We start from the raw sequence: 20980 nt of genomic DNA on the forward strand, positions 1-20980 counted from the left end.
AAACAAAAAAGTTTTTTTATGGATGGAATTTATGGGTAACTTCACACTGGTAATATTTTTGACCAATACATGTTTATTTTAAAATTAGTAATAAAGAAGATCAAAATTTTATTCTAAGTATGTGTTGGATTGTTATTTTTAGCTTTTATTTTTAACAAGAAGAAATAATGAATGGTTGCACGTAAGTTAACGTTCCATAACGTAACTTGCAAATAATGTAAGCAAACAGATAAAACCTTGACACGTTCGTATTTGTTCGTTTTATGCGGCATACAAAAAGACATTTGTCTACTCTCTCACGTCCCGCTTATGCGGATCTTTACACGGGATTCGTACGTTTTCCATCAATCCATTCTTTTTATCAAGATGTTGTGCACACACACAAAAGCAATAGCAGCCGATTTCAGTGATGTTGTGGTAGCGAAGAGCCGCGGGGCTGCTTTTGCTGGGGGTCATCCGTAACCATACTATCCACCGTCAGATGACGTCTTTAGTGGGGGGACTCAACCACGGTACGCCGCGATACGACGGACAAGCTACCAGTCGACCGCGAGAGCTCGCTACAGTCGACTATTATACACATAACGAGAGTTGTTATTTGAGTGTTTACCGGCAAAACTCGTGCTTCTTCCGAGTTTATTGCAAACCCACAAAACAAACTTTAAACTAAAAATTAAAACGAACTTGCGTAACATATCATCAGTGAGAGTTTAGTGCGAACCCCAATTAATAGGAGAAGGTCAGCGCGGGTTCGCTGACTTTTCCAAGGTGGAAATTGGGTCGTAACGTTGCTTTTCTGGACGTTCTATCAGAATAAGGTAAGGAGACGGTGATAGGTGCGTGGGGAAACGGTGCAGATGGCTCGGATCTGACAACTGTGCAACAGATCTTTTGCAATAAATGCAAAAATGACACAGATTCTACACGGTCCCCCGATGCCGTCGTCGTGTCTCTTGCGTAGTCGCTGCAAGTTTTTGTTCAAGTGCACGTTGCGCTTTACTCGATGAGAAAAACGCACCAGACCGACACGGTTTACTCGTCTCAGTTTATCCTTTTTCTTTTATATCATCCATTCATGTCCGCACGGTTCTTGACTTTCAGTGAATGACAATTTTCCGTTTTAAAATCGTGATTTCCTTTTCGAAGTTATTATTACGAGATCTAATTTGTTTTCGTTATTTTCAATATAATCGTTTCATACAGCTTTATCTACTTTAAACAATTTCGTTATTTTTTAATATGACTCAATAACGTATTGTTGAAACTTAACGATAAGAATTTTTTTAATTTCCTTTTTCCTTTTTTGTTGATAAAATTAGAATGATTGAGAATTTCTTCATTCTTTAAGACTTAGTGGTTATAGTTTTAATTAAATTGAGTCAACATCAATTTTCCGCCAATAAATTTCGCCCGCTTTCCTCACATTTATTAATATTAATCGTTACACCCCGTACACAGCGGCAAATTAAATTAAATCGGCTTACAGCCAATAAATAACGCATCGTTAACAACGTAACAGAACACGGACAAGGAACCGTGTACAATTCCCCCTAATTAACGAGTCCTTAAATCACCAGTTTGAGGCCCGAGGCCGTCGGCAAAATATATATTTTTTTCCTCTGAGAACGACCGCTCCTAATTGAAAACGTCCTTTTAAAAGATCCAACGACAAGTATACATATACATATAGTGTTATCGTATGCAAAATGCCCAGCGGGGACGAAACCAAGAACGTTCGTTAAATTGATGAAGTAATGTTACACGTGGGAGTTGATAATAGATCTTTTGAAAACCGATGTAACAAGGTTTATATAATTCGCTGATCTTGAACGCAACTAACTCTTCGTTGCTATAATAGTTAGTGTGATGATACAATTCGGATTAAAATGGAACTTGAGCTGTTCTGAAACGCTCCCACGCGCGGTTAAACATATGTAAAACACGAACGCCTCGTGCAGTTGGCAGTTACGGGAATCTTCGATGACCTTTAAATGCTTAGCCACACGGTTGCACGCACTGCTATTTCATTCAGATGAATAAGATCAACTTCCTGTTTGGTGATTTTAATTGTCATTAGAACTGATGATAACGCTATTAATTTTTATGACCAACCTTTATGACAATAAATGTTCGGTTCAACGTTTAAAATAACATTGAAACGACGTCGTTCGTTAAAATGTTTTCATCAATTCACAGACGTGTTATTAAAGAGTTATTTTCAAGCTCTCAAGTGTTTTTCTGTCCATTCTTCGTGCCTGCTTGGTCTTTGGTGACCTTGTACGGCTTGCCTAATACGGATAAAATTTCGAGGAAAGCCTAGAGGTGACATGAAACGTTAACCTTTGACAATAATAGGACAAAAAAAAACTTGTATCGAGTTTTCCATATATGATCCATCTAACCGATCAATATCGACATTCTCGTTTGTCCGTGATGGATGATGTTTGGCAGAATCCGGCACGATTTTTGTAGCAAAAAAATATACATATAAATAATATTCTTTGACGTTAAATGCTTATAACGGTCTACTAAAGACGAATAAAAAGAATTTATAATCTTAAACACAGTGTAGATTATTCTGAAAGGTTTATTAAACTCGTCGTCTCTCATAAGTTTCTAAATTTATACTGGGATCTCCGGAACGTTAAAAGAAATGTTGTCCGGATGTTGCAACAGTGGCTATAAAGTAAAGGATTGTTTTAATCGCCCATTTCAGGCATTTTCACATCATAAAGTGTCATTAATACCGATTTAATTTTGTAATCATTATTGTCAAGTGTCCATTTTGATACATTGGAAATGACGAAAATAAGTAACGACATGAGAAGGAATCAGCGAAAGGATTATTAAGATTAATATGAATCTTTGAGGCTACAGGTTAACAATAATTGGGGTATACGCAGTAAATGAAGATGAATAATTATAAAAGATTAAGTCTCGGCCACAAGCGACCTCGGCTTAATTAGTCAAAAAATCTGTAACTTCATTTTATAAACTCGAAGTCGCTTGCGGGCGAGGCCCCACAATTTGATAACCAGTTTCAAGTTAATATAATGAAAGAAGCTTAGGCATCGAAAGACATGTTACGTTATAAACCGATTAATAAAAAAAAAGTAATACATAGAATGCTATATAAAGCAGTAAATCAACTCGACAAATATTTATCCACAAAAGTGTAGGTACGCTCTAACAGTGGATGTAAGTAGTTTTGCGCATTTAGTAGACATAGATTGGTTTATCTAGCATCGAAATAGGCGAGCCTCTATGAATACGAATTGCTTCGGACATAACTGGGTTAAGTGCGCGCGATTAAATTTACGTTTATTGCCCGTCTTACATCCGCATTATGGCTCTTATCTGTAGACGTTGTAACCTATGACACCGACAAAGCACCTATACATACTGCTATTTACGGCTTAATATTCATCCTATTTACATACGAACCATAAGCACGAGGCGAAGACGAATGATTCAGTTTTATTGTTTATTGCCTGTAAGTCGTGTGGCGTGATGCCGGCTCGGACCCCTATTTGGTTTGGTAATGAGATGTATGTTTATAATTTCCAATTATAACTCACCAAATATTTACTTGAGAAATGTCAAAATGTTAATTGAATACCATAAAACGTGATTTATAAAAATATCACTAATTATCCATAACCTCATTAGTTTCAAACAGGAAGTTTTCAAAGTTTTATTCTGTATACCTCGTTAATCAATCTGAAAGTAAAAACTTATTATTGCGCATCAATTTGTAAGTCATTTACCTTAATGAAATTAATATTCACTACCGCTATAAAGTAAACGTCGCTATTTTACGGTTAAAGTTTGCATGATTACCTCTGTAAGCACCATCCATAATAAGATTTTAAAATTCACATCTGGTGCGTGAGGAAATTGCGCGAACACTCAAATAGACGCGTAATTCCACGCCGGGGAAGAAAAACGTTCCCGATTTCACCATGAATTAACACGCCAACTATCAATTAAATTCACATTACCTACTTAAATAAATTATCATGATGGTTGCCTCGAACTGTCGGCAAAACACCACTTTGCAAAACAAACTACTCCTTCACTTACGCAGTCGAAAATTGGTTCTCAACTTGATTAATATTCATCATATTTAAATTATTAAATTTCACCATTTTCATTGAAAATGTTTTTCAAATTTTTTTTTTAGGTAAACGCGTGCTTAATTCAAGGTGATTCTTTAACGACAGCTTAAGAAAAAAAAAGTGTTTTTTTATATCAGTTAACAGGCCGTACATCTACTCAATTTACTGTGTGCGCCAGTTCTACAAATATTTAAAGAAGTGTTTTAAATAAGCAAACACCTCAGTAAGTTATTTTAAAGGAATCCGTATAAATAATCACCCCGGATTCGAATTAACATCATTCTCGGCCATCGTATCGCGCTGAATTCTTCTCGCCATTTGTATAACTGTATCTAACAATGAACGAGAGATGTCTATCGTTTTGAACGATTCCGTATCGATAGATCTCCGAAATGCCTATCTCGAGGAGAATTATGCCCTTCGCAGAAGTAGGTAACCAGTACTATATGCTGCGAGATTACGGCCTCACGAATCTTCCATTATAGTGTTATACAATATTCTAGCATGGTCGTGTAACGAAAAAGGTAACGCGGTAACTGGTCTTGGAAGTCGTGTACAGTCGGGCACGATAGATATCTATCGTGTACGGGGGCAGATAGTTCAGGCGTTTTTGATCGCATGCTTCACTGGCGAACACCGGATACCGCTACTATTCGCCATAACTATATGAAGACATCGATCAGTGACACGTTTTTAGATCTTAAAATCTACGATCCACCGATACTTTTGGTGTATCAATATTATGACTCACCAACCAGAAGTGATTTTCATAAATAATTTATATTTAATTAATACACATTCGTCAACTATTTGACCACAAATTTTACTTGCTAAAATTAACTTGCATCCAATTAGAACATAGATTTATTTATAAGTTAGTGACAAGCAGTCTGACGTTGTTTTTGTGTAATAAACTCAGTTAAATTAGGCTGGTAGATGCATAATTGCGGTTGATAAGAAGCAATCAACTGCCTATAAATTCAAATTAATCCACAGCCCGTCGTGTCCAACTAACGTGTAACTCAAAGATCCCGTAAAAAATACATACATAGTTTTATTTCTCACTTTCTTTTCATTACGTCTTTCTTAAGTCTCTGAATATTTTACGACTCTTAGTGGCCGGTAAAATTTTCTACTCGATTAGTATATAAAGCGACTCGTAAACCGATAGTGACAGATGGACAAGTTAACGATACCGCTTTAGAGTAAAAGTGAAAAGGGCGGTGACCGTATTTTACGCCGGCGCGTTTGCATAAATTAACATCCAACCGTCGCGATTTATCAAAGGGAATCGTTTCGATCGATCACCGCGACTAACGATAATTGCCTGGATAATAAGTAGTTTCGGACCGCAGCAAATCGTTTGGCGCGAATACTTACGCACTTTCTACGTTCAACTCAGCTTGCGAATAATTTTATTACCTCCAGATATCATTGTACGGTATCGATACTCTCCGGCCTAACAGTGCATCTCGATGGAATAGTGACATTGTAAAGGAGGTTGGCGAAAGTGAATCGTTATTGGCCAGTAAATCTTACTTAAAAGGCCATAAACTCGATTTATATTCGATATTTACTATCACTCATAGAAGCTTAAACCATGTTTAGGTTAAATGTGGTACTTATAGGAGGTAAAAAATCATCTTATTATCGCTTAAGAGAATATAAACGTATACTTACTTAAATAGGTATGGAAGACTTATTTTCATCTTGGAAATTAAATATTACAATCAACTTAAGCCTTCGTTTCAGGAGTTATTCATTACTTGAAAAAATAGTTGCAAACGTTGACATGTTCATGGTGTGCAATCTCACTACTATAAAAATGTAGACCCAGGTTTTAGTACCCTCACAATCCATTGGATGTCGTTGTAGACTGAATTTGTAGCAATCTGCATTATCTACACAAACAAAGTAACCATAGAAAAATTTATATGTCACGTCAAACCCGTCAAACTCAAAGGTGACAGCAAACGTCACATTTTTGTTTTGTCGTTTGGTGTGATAACTGCATGCTGTGCAATCTTACTACTATAAAAAAGTAGACCGAGATTTAGTACCCTCACAATCCACTGGATGACGTTGTAAACTGAATTTGCAGCAATCTGCATTATCTACACAAACAAAGCGCTTGTAGCCATAGAAAAATTTATGTATAACGTCAAACTCAGAGGTGAAAGCAAACGTTACATTTTTGTTTTGTCGTTTAGTGTGATAATTGGTGATAATTGGTTGACCCTGTTGTATAAGCAAATTTTCTTCCTTACGTTCTTTTGGCTTAGTGTTTTATATCCTTTAGTTAAGTATTTAAATAAGTTAGGGCCACTTTTACCACCTCTTGATAAGTTTATCCAATAGATAAATTGGCGCTTTTTGCCAATGAGAGCAATATACGTTAAAAATTATGAATATTATCTTGGAAAAACTTTAAATTCATATTTATTTGGAATTATTTATATGGAAAATGCACTTGATCTCTTCAAAATAAAGTAATGGTATAAACCGGTATAGAAATACCTATATTTAAATTTCGCGCTTTAACCTAATTAGTTCCCTCACAATCCCCTTGGGAGCGCTTGTACCGAAAAATAGTGGGGAGATGACCTTCTATATACATAATATACATACATTTTTCTATGGATAACTGGTGATAACCCAGTGTATATTCTTTCTTACTTTCCTTTGGCTTAGTGTTTTATATCCTTTAGTTAAGTGTTTAAGGCTCACTTTTACCACCTCCTGATAAATTTATCCGATAGATAAATCCAGTTCTTAGCCAATGAGAGCGCTTAAAACCGCCGTAACCATGGCAACTATCCTCTAGGTAGTTTATCAGGAGGATGGTAAAAGTGGGCCTAAATAAGTTAGGGCCACGTTTACCACCTCTTCATAAGTTTATCCGATAGATAAATTGGCGCTCTTAAATGAGAGCAATATACATATATTTAAAATTATGAATTTTATCTTGGAAAAACTATAAATTCATATTTTTTTGCATGTATTTGTGACCTCTTCAAAATAAAGTATTGGTATAAACCGGTATAGAAATACCTATATTTAAATTTCGCGCTTTAACCTAATTAGTTCCCTCACAATCCCCTTGGGAGCGCTCAATGTACCAAAAAATAGTGGGGAGATGACCTTCTATATACATAATATATATAAATTTTTCTATGGACATGTTTACAATGACAAATTCAGTCAAATTGTAGATATTTGTGGAGTGTGGGAATCTTTTGCTATCTCGTAGAGTACTTAGTTGAGTTGGATTGCGTTGAAATGAGGGTTGTTAGGATGTCTCACTCCAAATAGCAATGTTCCAGCAACTACTCTAGTTTTGTATTATTTCCGTTTTCGCGCGTAGTTTATCATCATCAAGACATTCTGTACAATGACTTTCATTTTATTATAAAGCACCGCTTATTTTGACTAAAAAAAAACATAACACTTTCCAACGTAATTAATTAAGATTTGAAGATAACCTCAACGTAACACACTTAATACGTGTCACTCAGTTGTACCGACAATGTAATTACAAGATAAAATATCTAACCAACCAACAATCACTTCACCTAAGAAAGCTAAGCGTATTTTACTTCATGGCATTTAGGAGTTCGATTACAGAACTAATTAAGATAAGCGTGACTGTGACCAGCCGAAAGTTTCGAAAATTTCTACAGTCCCCGATTTATGACTACAATTCCGGCAGCAATTACGCCCTGGTAAATTATAAAAATTGACGTCTGCGTAGGCGAAAACCGCTGCGTTTGCCTGTTCGAGTGGAAAGAACGAATGGGAAACCAATGGACGTTTAATTAAAGTTCCAGGAAGCATTAAGAGCCCGATCGGCCAGTCATCGTTGGTCTTTTAATTGAAATCTAATTTCAGCTATTATGTGTGTTCGAAAGGGTACGTCCCCAGCAATTTGTAGTTGTTTATCGTCGTGCGATTTATTGCATAGTAAACGTGTCGAGTACTTTATCGTAGAAAGTAATGTCGGAACAAAACGTCCCCAAAGCGATATCAAAGCCCAAAGCTTATTCGCAATTAATCCTTCACCCGATGTGTTTTGTGATTTGCTTTCTCTGCTGCACACGCTATGAGGCAACAATACCGATTATTTTAACCCAATTTAAGACGGCGCTGATGCGTTCGCCTACAATAACATCTCCGTTTCTATTCACTTTTGTGAGGAAACAACTAAATTTAGGTTTCGTTCTAAATAGAGACGCGGTCGTAACACACTTTTGATGTTTCGGCTAGTGCAAAACATAAAATATTTTTAGCTCACTACCTTTTGAAAACCGACCGATTTATCTATGATGTATTCACCTTTCATAACTTTTTACAGGTGTTGTTCGTTCACCGAGTTGATTTAGAATGCTTAACCCGTTAATAAAAAAATTCACGGTGACTGCGGGGCTTGCGGGGTTTAGTCACAGTTGGAATACTCATAATCACCTACCGTGAATCCGCTCCAGACATTCACCATCTACTATCGAAAAACAAAGTGTTTGTCAAATAACTTTAGTTTTGGCACGAACGTGAATTGAAATTTATCATAGGAAAAGTACCGAAATCATAATGTTGTTCTTAAAACATAAATAAGTGGACTTGGTAGAAAGCCAATTTGAATCATTTCTCATATCAACGGCATAAATTAACTATGACGGCAATAAATACAAAATATTTCTTATTATAATATTTCTGTTTACTTTATTCAATCAATGAAAGTTGGCTCCTCGCACGTGGACATTATTTCCTCCTAATGCTAAACCCAGATGCCGTTTCTTCGATGAGGTCAAGAAAAAGCGCACGCACTTTCTACAGACGAAGCACTTCGGCGAACCACGGAAGATCGCGGTGCTTTTCCGCAACTTTATTGCGTCGAGCTAACTCGACAGATGATAAATCAACGTCGACGGAAATCGGAATGGGACTCATGTGCCAATTTGGTGAGACTTACGGTCGTGGATTGAGGTTAGGTGTGAAAACACGCCTGTGCTAAGCTCTATCAGTAAAGGCGATACTAAAAGCCCGATATCAGTGCTTGGTGAACGCTTACATTCGTGTACGAACGTAATTACGAGGAGAGAATTATTCGTTTGGTATTAATTGGCGCCTACGCACTACTTCGCGTCGACACTTTCAGTGTCTATTTAACGATAGTCATCGTCTCGAAAAACTTATAAATATCTCTTGTATTGCTTGCTCACTCAACTAGCTTTGATTGATAACTTTTAACGGTAATATGTTAGAATTTAATAACGGTATTTTTGAATGCAACTGTACACAGTATTTTATGGATTTAGTATGAAAATTAGTTCCATTGATTTCTGAAGACCCTCCAGATACTTTTTTTTTTGTTGTTTATTGTCCAAATCGTGCCATTCTGTCGAGAGGTTACAGTAAGGTCCGGACGGTTAGTGAATCCTTAATCAGAGTTAACGGTAAGTGGAGAAGATAAGTGGTTTTGAGGACCGTTCGTTTTTAAAGTTTAATCGATTTTTTTTTGCCGACACACTTGCACTTCTTGCATAAATTAAAAAGAAAGAATATAACCAACACAAACGTATACTTAAATCATTAAGAAATATAAATTTGTTGTTTTGTTCATAAACCGATTTAATTATTTCTTGTATTAAGTGAAATGTGGAATTACGTGGCTTATTTTTTGTTTCCCTGTGGTTAATATTATTGTCTCTGCGGGCAACATAAGATCAAATTATGCCTGTCAACGGGTCTTCCTAGAACTGCCGTCGATTCAATTAAAGCCGAACACGGTGCAAGCCGGTTTCCATTACTCGCCAATTTTCCTCACGTCTCGCGATTCCCCGGTTGCAGTGGTTCGCTGCGGGTATTTACATTAGGCCAGTTAGTGGCCTCGCATGGCATTAGTTCAAATGACGTAACCGCGTTGCCCACAGACCAAAGCAATCGAGACGCAGAGTCGTTGGTCATCGTAAAACGCTCTAATTGCCATCGACGGAACGATGCTACGTCTCTGTGGTCATGGCTCCTTCATCCTCGTACACACCGCTGTTACTTCACTCCTCATTCCCAACCGTCCGTTACTAATCTAATAACACAACCAATTTAAGAAATAAACAATAAAATTCTATTTGAATTGATTTTGATTATTAATGGGTTGTGTAAAAGTGGATATAAACGAAGTGTTGGTCATCGATGACGAAGGTGAATCGCGAAAGCCGAAAACATTACGATCGTTTGTCCCATAAAACGCGTTCCACTTCGCACACCACCGCTTGATTATTTCAAAATCCGCGGAATTGCCATAAATATTTACCGAAAGCGGCCCCGATCTAAAAGCAATCATGAGAGAATGGGCCAAACTAATGCTCGGCCCCAAAAATACGCGTGCGTGCTATTGTTCAAGCAATAAATTAGACGTCCGTTTGTGTTACTTGTAGATTAATGCCGGATTATTTTAGCCTCAGGTAATGAAACGGCATTGCCACCCACGGTTTTAGTTCAACAAGTTCCTTTTTTATAATTTACTAGTAAGACACTAACAACATTTTATTGTTCATGTTAAAGATTACGTTAAAGAAAGTGCGGTTACTGTTGATCGATTAGTTCTAAACGAGACCTACATCGATTCGAAACTATTCAAAACTCAACAGTTATCTATCGCTTTCGAAGGCAATTTGTCCGTTTTTCCTCTAACGCGGAATAAAAGCGATAAACAGCACGATAAGTGCAATAAACAATCTCTGAAACGCCACTGCCGCCTACCGGCGACTGTAAACTGGTAATTCTTATCCGATCATCTGACGTTGAGCGAAACGTTCTCTCCGACCGAAACGTAACCTATAAAGTAGTTCTCAACGCCAGAAAACGACCGACCGCAGCCGGTAGAATTAATTGATTTAAGAAACGACGTCTGTTGAAAAAAGGAATTAACGGATAGCGGGAAGAAAAAAAAATCTGCTATCTTTTAAAGATTGACCGAGTCGCAACGGCCACGAAAAGGACCGATATGTGTACGAGCCGAGTTTGCACTGGCTACCGTAACTCACTCTATCATTCGGAGTGATTTATCATTGACGTTTATGAAACGAAACCAACCAATGACTCGGTATAACGCCGTTACATACGGGATGGCTTCAGAAACTTACCGTTAATATAACGTTTTTTTTACAAAACATCTTACTGTCCATTTTGTGTAATCATAATGTTTATTATCTTTCACATTAAATTAGTTAAGTGCAAAAATCACCAAACTTTTTTTATATGCAGCTGAATAAATCACAACCGCTAAACCGGAACCTGCTAAACAGTTACCTTTTCTGAAGACTTAGTGCTTAACATTATATCAACGTGAAGCGACTCATCACATGTTGGTGCCTCGGCTTTAGAACATGAAGCTGTAGATCTTTCGACTGATGAAGCAGCAATTAAGATTATACACTGTTGGAAATAATTCACGAGCACACCCTATATAATCTGAACGCATGTGTCTAGCACAATGAAATTTGGCATGGAAGTAGTACTAAAGTAGTGTAACTTAGCCTCACATGGAGAGCGGCGCAACTCTGCTGGGAGGGGATACATTAATAGCGAGAGTATAGCCCTTGAGCAGCGCGTACCATCGCTACACGACGTGGCATGGAGTCGATAAGTCGCTGTATTGTAACGGGAGGAATCTCCATAGCTCCTCAACGTTAGCTGGGAAAGCCGGATAACGTTGAAGTCTCCGACTAATCATGTCCCAAACATGTTCGATCGGATTCATATCCGAAGAACGAGCTGGCCAGGGAAGCATTCGTATACGGTGCTCTTTCACACAGGTCTGTACAACACGCACGATGTGCGTTCGGGCGTTGTCGTGCATGTATAGCAGACGTGGGAGCCGTCGAACGTAGGGAAACACACCGGGCCGTAGCACCTCATCTACGTATCGTTGACCCATCATCGTCTGCTGTACACGTAGCAGACGTGTACATCCACCATGTGTAATCGCACCCCATACCATAATACTCGGTTGGCGGTGGCGAACCAAGTATTATGTTGGCGAACCAAAATTCGCACGTCACCGGTGCTTAATTCGAATCTTGATTCGTCGGAAAACAAAATGTCCCTCCACTTGGCAACCCACCAATGTCTAGCGTCGACCCACTCGTGACGTATACGGCGGTACTCGGGTGTTAGTGGAATCCGTTGTAACGCATGACGCGCGCGCAATCCACTGTCTACCAAACGCCGCTATACAGTTAGCGTAGTGAGTGCACCTTCCCTGGCCTTCCCTTCCCGTTGGCCAAACAGCTCCAACTTGCCTTGAGGAGGACGTACGGGACGCTAAAGGGCTGAGCACAATGGCGCGAACCATACGTGCTGTGGTCGCGTGGGGTCGTTCTGGTTACGGCTGAAGGTGCGTATGTCCTAGCTCAGATCATTCTCGCCATGTCCGTTGCACTGCCGATAACGACTGCTCGACACGACGCGCAATTTCACGAAACGATACAATCTCCAATGTGCATACTCACAACCATTCCTCGCTCAAACTCGATTAAGTAACGCGATCGACAAGTACGACAACAAACTGGTCCATCACACCACACTAAAAAAAATCGGTATCTCCAACCCACTTCGGTTTCCATGCGACGGAATGTTCCACATGGAAGGGCGGCTCAGTCAACAATGCCGCGGCAGAAAAACTCAAAACTTGGTGAATAAACACGTCTACAATCAACCTTTATGCTCCGCAAATATTATGGATTTATCTTCACGCGTTCAGATTATATAGGGTGTGCTCGTGAATTATTTCCAACAGTGTATCAAGCTGAAGCTGGTCATCATATTGTGTCATCAAAGCTGCCTCGGCTTAGTTGATCAAAAAATCTACAGGTTTAGATAATAAAGTCGAGGCAGCTTGCGGCCGAGGTTCAGCGATTAACATTATATCAACCTGAAGATGGTCATCACATTGTGGTTCCTCGATCGCAATCGGCCTCAGATTTATCAGCTGAAGTTGTATATCTTTTAACAAATTAAGCCGAGGTTCAATGATTAACATTATATCAACCTAAAAACTGGTCATGATATTGTGAATCGTTTTGAACTACATAAAAATCGTATTCAATTAGCTCCAAATAACTCGAGCAAGTATGGATGCCGTTACAACGGCCTCGAGCAAATCTTGTAAACAATATCGACGTGCGAACGTATGTTTCCATCGTATCCCGAAGCTGAGTAGTTTTTGTGCGATGGAAGAAAGCTGCTGTCGTGCGAAGCAGGACTCCGAGCTTGTTTATGTCGAGAATTATACCAATTAGTGGCGACTATTAGTAGTATTAGATTTGCTTGATATCAAAAAAAAACGTTAAAATCATAATGTCTGAAATTAAAAGTTGTAATTTTTTGAAGAGAAATTCTTCGCAACATGTAAAGAAGATTAAGTAAATCTAAAGAAATCAAGATGACATCGTAAACAGTCAACGGCAAATTATATTATACGCAGAGATCAGTTTCGAAACGTAACGGGAGACGAGTGTCCCAGATTCGAGGAGATCTTACGCGGTCGTTTGGAAATTTGTCGATAAGACCGAACAGATATGGGCGATATTATTCAAAACCAACGTCCGCTATTCTGTGGTTTCCTGGAACATTCAATACTCTTTCTCGGTAACTATAATTGATGTTAATATCGCGTGACTGAAGATAGATAGCTCACACGGTTTAGACGACGGCTCATCACGTTTCGAGAGAGCAAGCAAAATCATATTCTAAAACCACGGCCTCATAATCTCATTAGATTTGTTTTCGTAAAAAGTTACTCGTTCACCTCATTATCTATGACTTAATAATATAGTTAATTTATGTAATGTAACGTATACGATACGGGAGCGATATTGAATTTCTTAACATAGGTTGGCACGGCAATTATGACCGTCTAAGGATGGGTCGAACTGTTCCACAATTAGACTAATTAATTTCATTAGACGTTAAGCGTCTATTTAATTATCATAATGGGACCTATTAGACAAGCTAAGAAGTGGAGAGAGAGGAGGACTTCGACACCCACGTCGACCAGGGTCTTCTACTCCACTTACTCCTATCAAGATTGAAGATCCATTAGTTGGAAACGAACGGATTGCAAGCATTTTTATTCTACCCAAAGCAACGGTTCCTGCCTCTATAAGCGTAACCGTCTTCGAAAATCGTTTTCTTGTCAGCGTAGGTAATTTGAAGGCCTCTTAGTACACGCTGTTAATGGGTCCCATTGTATCGGGGACGTAAAACTAACCGCCATAATTTATGCGTCGATAAAATCTTGTTTGATTAGTGGGAGTTTGTTTTTACCGACGGGTTTATCTACATTACACCTTCCTTGTTGAGAAAATAAACAAGTTCTAATAGCACGAGTTGAATTTGTAAATTATGGGTTTCGATCAAGCTTGTCCATAACGGCAGGTAGTTCATGTGTGTTAAGTGGTGTTATGGTGTAAACAACATCATTTTAGTATTACGATGCAATGAATTTCATTTAACTCAAGTACTTTTAAGTAAAATTACTCATTTATGTTGATAAGTTTCGCAAGATATCATAGCATATGTCATTAAACACTTTCGATTCGCGTGACAAGGGATCGTCGCATAGTTGAACTAGATCCGTGGTGATTGATGACGGCACTAGCATGCAATCAATTACATCTTTGTCGTAATCCGTATATTTTTGCCGACAGTTGTCGCTTATGGGCAGAAACCTTTTGGACTGCCCATATTACGGCGGTGCGATTTAATAACAGCCTTTCCTATTCTCTCATTGTTGTCGATCCGGGAGCGATTTGTCACTGTCTGTTGAATGCGAATCGCGATTGCACCGAATCACAGCGCGTAGTGGGTGTTCCAAGAAAGTGAAATGACACTCATTTCAACTCATTTTCGCCCAACAGCTTGACATTTGAAGTGTATTCGCACCGTCGAATGCGGAAACGTAGAATTCAAGTGGAGACCTTTACCAAGTTAAGTTTCTTCGTGGCGATAGAATTCGTGCGATTCGCATTTTTCGGAAAGAAGAAAATTATTCCTTTAACACCTTTCACTGAATTCCCTTTTACTAAAAACTGAAAACTTGTTAAGAAACATCCTATTATTACTAAATTTAAAACTGTACTTGGAATCAATAATTTATCGTTAACCCTTTATTTTAACAGACTTTACATCAACGTCAGATCCAATTATAAAGAAACCGAGACTTTCTTCTTTTGCGGTTGTAGTTATCTGAAAATTAACGGTAATTCCACAACCGTTGCTCGTTCGTCTCATTCGTTTTGCTGGCGTTTCACTCCCCCATTTTTTACAACATCCTGTTGGTGCCATACTAAATGGCGGTGAAAGCGGAATCTGCGATTGCAATAATAATCGGTCAACGGAAACAATGGCACCGAAGAACCAAGATCTAAAAGTTCGATAACTTACGAACTGTCGTTAATCGGTTCTGCTTTTAATTGAGCCTCCGCCGAATGAAGAACATTCGTGCTGGTTCCAAGGAAGAGGGAGGAAAATGTGACTAATGAAGTGACCTCGATGCTGTGAAAATCTGTGCCACGAACTCGGACCATTTCTCCAACAAATAAACAACCTAAGATACTCTCTTTTTTGTATTAATAAATTTATATGATTATACAACAGTGTTGCTCCTATTACACGTCATATGTCACATTGCTAATCGAATAACAGCAAGAGAGAGAGCTGTAAAGGCACCTCCCGCAGAGAAATCGTTTGTCAGTATCGCTCGGCCGAAATATGTCCATTAGAGACGTGGAATTAATGCGTACATAAAGAACATAGATGCCGACGAATCGGACTGTTTATACATTAAGCCCGAAGCGAATTTTTGAAGTTTATCTGCGCTGGAGTGCCAGACTTTGCGATTGATAAATATTTAAAGAACGTCTTGGTAGAGTGTGCGTTGCCAAACTACATAAAACAGCAACTCGCTCGATCGAAAGACGTACATCAATTGCTCGCCTTTTTTTTTGTAGCTTGCTTGGTATTTTTAATATTCAACAGAGTACTGGTTTTATTTATCCGGAAAATGTAAACATTTCATTTGTATTTGGTAATTTATGTGGCGCCAATGAAATAAAATGAATAAAGAAGCTCTATTCAATTCAATTATGTCAAGGTTATTTTAACCCATTTATTAGCTCAGATTTCCGAAGAATATTAATTAATTACACAATTATTAATACTTTTATTATAATCAATGCTTATATTAAAACTAGTATTCGGCCGCAAGCGACTTCGGCTTTATCTTTTAAGTAATTAAGTCGAAGCAGCTTGCGGCTGAAGCGCCACAATGTGATGATCAGCTTCAGGTTGACATAATGTTAATCGTTCTCAAGCAACCTCGACTTAATTAGTCAAAAGATCTACAACTTCAGCTGATAAAGCCAATACCACTTGCGGGCGAAGCGCCACAATATTATAATGATCAATTTCAGGTTGATGTAATATTAATCGTAATATAGATATAATATGACATGTAATATATGTAATATGACATCTCTTTCATATGCGACAAATTTTTGTTTTATAATTAACTTTATTTAGTTTATTGTATGAATAATTCGATAATTACTGTTTCTGTATAATAATAGTTATTTATCTACGACTGCTTGGATAAGTCATCATTACCGCACTCATTTGAGGTGATTTGAGTTACGTAATGAAGTTCATTACCGCACTGGTTTCATTACGTAACGCATTTTTAGCCTAATCAGAACAGACTTAATTTATTGAAACGAGCAACAATACAAAAGAAAAAGTGCTATCTACTTACAGAGAAACAATACTATTTATTATAAACATTAATTGTTATGTTTTTACATTTCAAAACACTTATTCCAGATTAGTAAACATGTTGTTGAAACTGACAATTCAAAATTGTCAACTATCATTTGAAAATATTTTTATAAATGTCAAATAGACTTATAAATAACTATTATATTACAAGTGGGCTAGAAATATAATTACTGTATGAGTGTGGAAAATTGGACGACGAAGTCGTAGACCGAGTCGTGTAATCACACGAGTACTGTAATTATGCTCTAGCCCACGTGTGATATACAGCATTTTATCTACGACTGCTAAAAATTACTAAAAAATCAATTCCTTTAAAAAAGTCGATTTGACAATTATAAAAATATTTTGAAATGATTGTTGACAATTTTGAATTGTCAGTCAAACAACATGTTTACTCATCTGGAATAAGTGTTTCGAAATGTAAAAACATAACAATTAATGTTTATAATAAATAGTATTGTTTCTCTGTAAGTAGATAGCACTTTTTCTTTTGTATTGTTGCTCGTTTCAATAAATTAAGTCTGTTCTGATTAGGCTAAAAATGCGTTACGTTAATTTCATTACGTAACTCAAATCACCTCAAATGAGTGCGGTAATGATGACTTATCCAAGCAGTCGTAGATAATAGTATATTATTCAACAAGCGTATAATGGCGGCTGTTACCCACGAAGATGACGTTGCAAGATGAGTGTTGTAATCTGAATGGGTAACATCCATTATACGCAAGTTGAATACTATACTTTATCTACAACTATTTAATTTTGAAAAAAAAAAGTTGATAGACATTTCAGACATAACCTCAATATAAGAAAGCTGTCATTTCTGTTAATATTTTATTTTTTTGATTAGTAGGCCGTGTCAGAACTGTGGAATAATGGCTTCATTATTCAACACTTTGTCAGTCATGAGTAATGGGTGTCATTACCCGTCAAAAATCAAATGTATAACGAATAGATAATTCAATAGTTGTAGATAAAAATTTTTATATAATAGTTTCTCTTTCTGTTGGTATTTTCGTGCCAAAGACACAAAGAACATCGAATGGATGTAGGTCAAAGGAGGCACACGTTCATCTGCGATTCAGCACGTTGCTCCCTCTTGATGTATCCTTGATGGCCCCTCGAGATTTTCTCATTGATATCGTCGACTAAATGCACCACGCAGAAGCAGTAAACAACTGGCAGCGAAAAGCAACACAGGAAATGTACACCGGTACACCGCATTGTGTTGGAATCATTTTTTTCATTACCACCGTACCTTGTAATTACATATAATTGGTTTATGCGTTAATTATTATGCATACAATCGTTAACAACTTGTACTTGTCCGGAATTATCAATATTTAATCTGTAAATTTAAGTATGATTAAAACTTTTTTCTTTTTGTTTTAGGTAAGAAATTGACTTTTCGTTTATCAAGCTACCATGATCAAGACCACCGATGTTGTAAGTACTGTTCCAATTCTACTCGCTGATTACACAGTTCGGTAACTCTGAAAAGTGGTCAATAGGCATCGAAAATTGCCGCGGCATTATAGCTGAAACAAATGAGATTCTTAATGTGCTCGCTAACGACTACTACTGACATTACACGTACGGTCTAATAACGTAGCAACATAATTCGTTGCGCAGAGAAATGTCACGAGTGAAACTGAACCAAAGAACATGGCTAATTACGGTTTTATTTCGTTCTATAATCGGGTCAACTGATATAATACATACCTTACTATTATATATGGCGTTATTATATTGCATTAAACTTACTAGTTTTATAGTAATTGAAGTTGGATAAATAACATAAATTCTAAGTCATTTTAATTACTATATCAGCATTATTTGAAACTCAAACATATCAGATCTATAAACTGGAATAATGTGAATAGGACATTTACAGTATCTATCTAGTTTGTAACCGAAACAGACAAACCAAACCCAACGTTTCAATTTCTTCAATTATTTTTACCATACACGGAACAAATCAGTTCACTATTTGTAAATCCATTCGTCGGTTCAATATCCTGTTCACAAAAACGTTTTGCGGGGGAAAGTATTGTGGGTTCTACTCGTAAATTGCCCTTCTTTTGGTGTAATTGCAAGTGCTTTCTCGCGGCCCCCCGTTGAACGCAGAAGATAACGAGCACGAAGTCGACTACGAAAAAAGCGTTTTCGACCATATTTCACCGTAATTGACGCGGTCAATTGCATTGATCGGTATCGAAACCTATAAATTACTGTGCTGATTGATTATGAACCGAGCTAATGACTTGTCAATCAACGTTGAACCCACTTCCGTAGCTCGAGACAATGTTTTCGTTTTTTTTAGCCGTGGAGAAATCTAACGCACAATTCCCGTAATTAAATACATTTGTGTAAGTTATGACAGTAACGTGACGTCAAGAGAAGTTTAATGTCATTCTTTATTGTCATCAAAGTGAATCTATCATGGAAGGATAACGTAAATAATTTCAAAATTACCTGGGTAAATAAATTTGAAACATTTTAAAAATGGATCGACGTATTCGGCAATTATTTACGAAAAAAACCCAAAGGAAACAAGAAGAAGTAAGCAATCAGATTGAAGATCATAAGCCGGTAAAACAAGAAAATACAAAAATGGATTGGTGGGTGGACGAGACGCCTTTGGATCCCAGGGAATTACATTGCTTTTCTCCAACATCTACATAAAGGAAACTAAATAAATACGATTAAATTTTATTGCTTTGTGTGTTATTTCATTGAAAATAAATTAGAATAAAGGAAAAGATATTTTATATCTCTCGATGAATAAAAACGGAATGTGTATCAAATAAACATCAACTTTTTCGTATTCTTATTCAAGAACAAAGAATAACCCGATACGCACATTGAGTGATCAAAGCAACTTAAATAAAACAAGAAATATATAACACACACCAAAAAGATAGGATCTCGTGTACGCTTACTTGAAACGAATTCCTCTGCAAGATTTATGGCCATATTTAAATGAGGAGATAGTACCGCCGGCCATGCAATTCTAATTCCTTTCGGTCGATAATTAGTCCTTGTTCTGCCATTTGTACTTACACGGGACTCGTTGGTCTTCATATCGTGGCATCAATGGGACGACGTCTGACGAGATTAACATTCTCGGAATAACCCAATCAATGGCGACTCAGTGAAAAAACCGATTCCTATGTCGCTCACGTTCGTTCCGAGCATTTATTTAGGCCTCGATTATCCGATATCTCGTCCTCTACGCTCGTTTTTCCTCTCGTTCTGTACCGTACGGTTGCGAAATCTACGGATCTCTGTTTGCATTTAAAAAGACCTCCTTATGCTTGGTATGGCAAATTCGCGTGTCTTCGAGCAGTATTATTCTACGACTTTGATGACCTCTCTTTTAATATTTAAACCAAATTTTTGTGCTATATAATAATTCAATTTTAATCTTTAGGGATTTAGTGGCTGATGTGATAATTAATTAACGATACTCGGCGTAAACTACAAGCTGGGTAATTTCTACGCTTCAAATAGATTATTCGCTGCAATCTTAAAAGCTTGTTCATGGAATGTTATTAATTTTCTTCGGGACGTTTTCTTGTGGTGTAAACGTGTTGTTTCTCTTTGCTGGTTTATTGGAGAAAGTTATTTCGGCGAAATGCTCAAATGCCTTCTTTGTAATGTTTGGTGTTCGTGCCCTTCACCACTTTATTTTTTTCTAGGATAGTTATTGCATTAATAAGCTCGACTGCATTATTGTTGTTCTCAACGTTATCCAGTCGCATATATTAAGTCACATTGTGTTCTCTAATGCAAAAATTTCCGATGTGCAAGATGTCCCAAAAAAATCAGAAGAGATTAATTCGTAAGCTTGATACTTATGCCCTCCAAGCAGTGTTGTTAAATACCCGGGTATTAATTTTCAAGGGTAAATTTCCTGGATATATACCCGAGGGTATTTACCCAAGATGGGTATTTAGAGGTATTTATAAAATCTAATTTAAATTGAGTTGATGGCAGTTTTGCAAGCACTTCAAGAATGCAGAACTGTC

General features: G+C 37.4%; 1 protein-coding gene and 1 long non-coding RNA gene across 15 annotated transcripts in view; both read left to right on the plus strand.

Moving 5' to 3' along the window:
* LOC111415120 (Rho GTPase activating protein at 19D) overlaps positions 1-20980 on the plus strand; it is a 177934-nt gene that overhangs the window by 56728 nt on the left and 100226 nt on the right. Inside the window, exon 3 of one of the 14 annotated variants that reach the window (XM_071193889.1) lies at positions 18342-18395. The exons of 12 other annotated variants lie outside the window; for them this stretch is intronic. In XM_071193889.1, coding sequence (XP_071049990.1) covers positions 18375-18395 — 21 coding nt within the window. In that variant the 5' untranslated portion in view covers positions 18342-18374. Of the gene's footprint in view, positions 1-547; positions 819-18341; positions 18396-20980 lie in introns of those variants that run through there. One more of the 14 variants, XM_023046636.2, reaches the window with a different exon arrangement.
* LOC139428904 (uncharacterized) lies at positions 18405-19664 on the plus strand. Its single transcript, XR_011639572.1, has 2 exons — positions 18405-19318; positions 19382-19664. It is a non-coding gene; the product is annotated as an uncharacterized lncRNA (long non-coding RNA).

This window comes from Onthophagus taurus, chromosome 2, assembly GCF_036711975.1.
Source record: "Onthophagus taurus isolate NC chromosome 2, IU_Otau_3.0, whole genome shotgun sequence".
Lineage (NCBI taxonomy): Eukaryota > Metazoa > Arthropoda > Insecta > Coleoptera > Scarabaeidae > Onthophagus > Onthophagus taurus.